Raw genomic sequence first — 5,282 nt, forward strand, 5'->3', positions numbered from 1 at the left:
CGGATCAGGCAGCTGCGTGACGTCAGCAAGTTGATAGCATCTTGGCTAACTCCAATCTCGTCCCCAGCGTTGGTGCAGTGCCAACAATTTTTGCCCATAAACAGAGGAAAACTGATGTGAAAAGGCAGCAGCGTCATGAAAAGAGATCCCAGAGAAAAAAACATTGCCGTTCTGAGACAGGTATGTATCTGTGATAAGCAATTTTTGTCCCCGATTTTGATAAATTACTGGGCGATTATTGTGGTTTGTTTACATTGGTTTCCCGTCATGGCGGGCAAGCGCATTTTGCCAGGGAAGTCAGTTTCCTGTTAAGTGATTTTAGTAACAGCTATGATGTATTGGTCTTTTAAGTAAACGTTTGGATGCTGATTTGTATAATACAGGGATGAGAATGGCAAATGTGAAAAAGCACGGAAAAGTAGCCGGGGGCGTATACGCTGTCGAGGCGGGCGGAGGAATGCCCGCGAGAGTCGCCGAGGCTAACGCCCATATATATATAAAAAAAAAAAAATTCTCAACGGATTTACACGATTCACGAAAATACTTTTGACGGAATAAAACACGGAAATCCGCGGATCCGCGGAAAATTCTCATCCCTGTATAATAGAATACTTGTCCCTGCCTCGAGCTCACTAGGCAGCCGGATAGCTTTGCCAGTGCGAAAGGGGACGGGGCACAACCTTTCCCACAGAACATCTAATCGTTGTATTCATTTATTCCTACATCATTACGCACATTACCCTTAAATTTCAACATAATTGATTTCTTGTAAAGGTAGTATATAGGCCTGATTGGGGCGCCCCAAAACGGAATCAACTTTGTGACATCATACAAGGGTCGCCATATTTCTTCCCCAGGCAGCAAAAGTGCCGGTCAAATGGCAATGTTTCAGGCTATATATCTCTTGTCCCTAAGAGGTGTTGTGTTGTTTCTTTTTTGATATTGTACATTTACTTTTTACTAAATCAGTGCCTGCGTTATACAGTTTGATATACAAAGGTACACTTTAAATTCAATTTAATTTAAAACTAATTGATAACTGTGATAATTGTGAACCTTTCGCTGACAATTGTAATCTTTGGTGCATCGAACTGTATCACTTCACACTACAGTGATAATAGACCTCATGTTACAGGAAAAGGAAAAGTCATTAAAAAGGTCAAGAAAATAAGGTTTTGTTTTGGAAGTTTGCTGATTAACAACAGCCTTGATTAGATTAATTCACAACTTCACCAAAGCAGTTGTGAATGTGTGTGTTAATGGTTGCCTTGTGATTGAGTAGCGACCATTCCGGGGTTTCACCCAAAGACGTGGTATTGGAAATGTTTTTCTTTTTCTTTTGGGGGGGTTTAGAAATGTATTTCCATCTGAAAAGAATATATGAGAACAGTACAGCTTATGCAACACCCGTGAGCAGATGATACAAATCTGCAATTTAAATAACAGCAGGGAGTCAGGTGTAAAGCATGCACAAATGAGGAGTGCATGCGAAGCATTCATGGTCAAGTCCACTAAATTCACAGTACCGGAAGATAAGCAGCACTCACACGAAGCTGTCATGTGATGTTCAGGAGGCCTGCCAATGACGCTTTCTTCGTCCACATCAGCAGTTAAGCTAGAGTGGAACTGAAGAGATTCTGCTTCTGTAAGCAGTGAACAAATTGTTGCTTTTAAAATTGCTTAAGTATCTGGAAACACCATCAGAAGTGAAACCAGAAGGAATGAAATTCAGTTGTAAATCTGTAACAAGTTTGCAATAGTGAGTCAATCATCTTGACTATATAATTGCTTTACTAAATAGCTGCTTGAAAAAAACACTTTAATGCCGTATAAATAACCATTTCAAACACATTTGAGTGATTTTTTTATTGGTTAATATCACAGAAAGCCAGCATTTAAACAGGGGCGTGTACACTTTTTATATCCACTCTAGCAAGTCTGTGTCGCCCCCTGGTGTTTTCCAATATGACCGTCATGAAACGTTTGGGTTCCTTTGTAAAAAAAATAAATGTACCACGCTAGCAACGTCTAAATTGCGTTTACAATGTTTTATTTTTAATTCATCCATATAAGACATAGGCATTAACAACCAATGGCTGCATTATTATCATTACATACATAAACATGCATTCATTTTGCAGAGTCTTCAAAATTCCAAAGAACGTGAAGGGAGCATGGTGTTGTTACTGTAGTCAGCTGACTTGCGAGTTGTCATGAGGCGTTCACTGTCTGCTGGGGAGACTACTTGCTGGTCTCTTTTGACCTCGCTTCATTTGTCCCGATCACACTGCCCAGCATGGCGTGGACCAAATATCAATTGTTCCTCGCGGGACTCATGCTGATAACTGGCTCTATTAACACGTTGTCGGCAAAGTGAGTAGTAGCACACTTGCATTTTATTTCTCCTAATTTTTCTGTGATGCTAGGCTAAATGTTACTACCATGTAAGGGCATGTCGGCATGTATTGTGAATTAATAGATAAGAGTGTTGCCACGAGAATAACACTAATCAAAGGACAACCAAAATTACGAAAGTGGATAAACAACACGGGGTGTTCAAAACATTCTTGATACATGCCCTTAGCATGTAGTGGAGTCATAATTACATGCAACTATACAGGACTGGCTTCTTAATAGAGAAAATTTGTTATCTAAATGGCCGGTGTAGATGTTGGAACTCAAAGCATCATGGTTAATGTTATTTGCAGGATGTACTCAAGGTTGACTACTCACCAACACAACACACTTTTGTTTTCACTTTACAAGGTCTTAAAGTTAGCCCCACATTGTTTTTTCTTAATCAAATATATTAAATATAAATCATATCAATATATGTTTGAATACTTATTGTCACACTTCACAAATGTCATTGTTGGTGGGTCAGCTGAGCAGCATCCAGGCTCAATGAGTGGAGTCCAAAGTTCAAATCAGTCAGTGCAGACTTAGCAGCTCTTATTGCCGGCAGGCAGACAGGGCAGGCTACTATCAGCTTGAGTTTCACTACAGTCACATGAGACGGAGACAGCATGCACCATTCATTGCAACTCGTTTGCTTTACTTTTACTGAAGCTTATTAAACACAAGGAATCAGGAGACAATGTCTATTTTGTGATATATGTCGTGATGAGACGAGCTTGGTCCAAGTGCTGTGTCATCACTTTTGGAGACTGCATTCCCTTGTCATGCTCACTGAAACAGACGACACATCAGTTGTGCTTCCTCTTATGGTCTGACTATAAAACTTGGATTTGTGCATCAATAGATTAGGACACACATAAAAAAAAAACGTAAGTCTGCACTAATTTCAACCAATTTTAAGGAAATTGCAGGTCACTGTTGTGAAATATGAAAAATGGACTATATTATTTTGTGACAGATGGGCAGACACGTTCAGGGCACCGGGTTGCCATGGTATCCCTGAACATGCATTCTCTCACCCCTTTGTACAGGTAAGTGCTGATTTATACTCCAAATGTCCACTTATATATTTAAAAAAAAACAGTCATAATCTATTTTCTGTTCCCAATGTGTTTCTTGTCATGCAGGCAGTGGGTATGTTTCTGGGAGAGTTCTGCTGCTTGGGGGTTTTCTACATCCTACTTTGCCACAACCAATGCAGGCCCGAGCCCAGCATGAACACGGGCCAGAGTTTCAACCCTCTTCTCTTCTTCCCCCCCGCCATGTGTGACATGTTGGCCACCTCAACCATGTATGTTGGTAAGCCATTGCCAATTTTCTCCTTTAATTGTGCTTAGAGGTAATTTCAAGTTGTCGTTCATTCCTTTCTTGTGTTTGCAGCTCTCAACATGACCAGCGCTTCTAGCTTCCAGATGTTGCGAGGAGCCGTCATTATCTTCACCGGTTTACTTTCGGTGGCGTTTCTCAGGCGCCGGCTGCTCATCAGTCAGTGGATCGGAATCCTCATCACCATCTTGGGCCTGGTGATCGTGGGCCTGGCCGATTTTGTCAGCAGACACCATGACGACACCCACAAACTCAGTGATGTCATCACCGGTGAGAAAGAATTTGGACTTTGTTTCAATTCGACCACCACCCACTTCTCTTACGTGTCCTGCAGGCGACCTTCTGATCATCATGGCTCAAGTCATCGTCGCTGTCCAGATGGTCCTGGAGGAAAAGTTTGTTTACAAACATGACGTCCATCCTCTGCGTGCAGTTGGAACTGAAGGTAAAGCAAATATCCACTTAGGACACCCTAAAACATGGAAATGGCTCATTGAGATGTTGGACTCCTGTCATGTTGTGTGTCCAGGTTTCTTTGGCTTCTTTGTTCTGTCACTGCTGCTCATCCCCATGTATTTCATCCATGTGGGCCAATTCAGCGACACCCCCCGACAAGTTCTGGAGGACGCACTGGACGCCTTCTGCCAAATCGGATTCCGTCCTCTTATCTTGTTGGCCCTGCTGGGCAACACGGTGAGCATCGCTTTCTTCAACTTTGCCGGCATCAGCGTCACCAAGGAGATCAGCGCCACCACCCGCATGGTGCTGGACAGCCTGCGCACGCTGGTCATTTGGGTGGTCAGTCTGGCGCTGGGTTGGGAGCAGTTCCATGGCCTGCAGGTGCTGGGATTTTTGGTTCTACTGCTGGGAACGGCACTCTACAACGGACTGCATCGCCCCCTGCTGGCCAGAATACCGTGCTGCGCCGGACTGGTGGCCACGGAGGAGGAGGACGAAGCGGGAGAAAGGGAGAGACTCCTAGGTGACGGCAGAGTGCAGACGCCTGACGACAACTAAAAACAAATACAAGTCAATTCAAGACACTGTATCTTTTTATGCATTTTGTATTAAGAGGCAAACTTTTATCTGAATTAATTTGGTGCATGTTTTGCAAAAGCTCGATAGAAACCTTCTGGGTTACTGCATGACTGTTCCTTAATCTTTTTAAATGATTGTTTTTTTTAGTCATTGTTTTTTTGAAGGGCGTTATATTTGATGTTTTTTTTTAAAAAAATAATGCTCACTGAGCAAGGAGATGCCAAAATGTTGCCACCTCCCTCCCCACACACAAAAAAAAATAGAGCTCACTTCACAAACTTAAGGCACTACAGCATGTTGTACGTTATCATCAATGCATTATTTGTCTACAATATTGAATTTCTCGAATTGAAAGAGCTCGCTGAGCCCTGAATGCTTTTTGGAGTTACATTTTGTCACTTGATGCCACAAAGTTGTATAAATCCTGCACCCACTCCATTTCAATTTACTATAAATGAACAAAAAGGGAACTGCCATTAAATCACACTATTTCAACCCTG

At 42.3% G+C, this 5,282-nt stretch overlaps 1 protein-coding gene across 2 annotated transcripts; it reads left to right on the forward strand.

The window, feature by feature from the left end:
• The first annotated feature begins 10 nt into the window (after positions 1-10).
• On the forward strand, positions 11-5,282 carry slc35f6 (solute carrier family 35 member F6). Of its 2 annotated transcripts, none has more exons than XM_088362623.1 (6): positions 11-180; positions 3,377-3,449; positions 3,546-3,717; positions 3,799-4,014; positions 4,079-4,189; positions 4,274-5,282. In XM_088362623.1, the coding sequence occupies exons 3-6, from the start codon at positions 3,555-3,557 to the stop codon at positions 4,759-4,761; spliced, it is 978 nt and encodes a 325-aa protein (XP_088218749.1). In that variant the 5' UTR covers positions 11-180; positions 3,377-3,449; positions 3,546-3,554; the 3' UTR covers positions 4,762-5,282. The 2 variants fall into 2 exon arrangements, with proteins under 2 accessions (XP_088218749.1, XP_088218748.1); XM_088362622.1 differs by lacking the exon at positions 11-180 and adding an exon at positions 2,207-2,373.

The sequence above is a fragment of the Syngnathus floridae genome, chromosome 19, assembly GCF_059516105.1.
Source record: "Syngnathus floridae isolate MCC-2025c chromosome 19, RoL_Sflo_1.0, whole genome shotgun sequence".
NCBI classification, from domain to species: Eukaryota; Metazoa; Chordata; class Actinopteri; order Syngnathiformes; family Syngnathidae; genus Syngnathus; species Syngnathus floridae.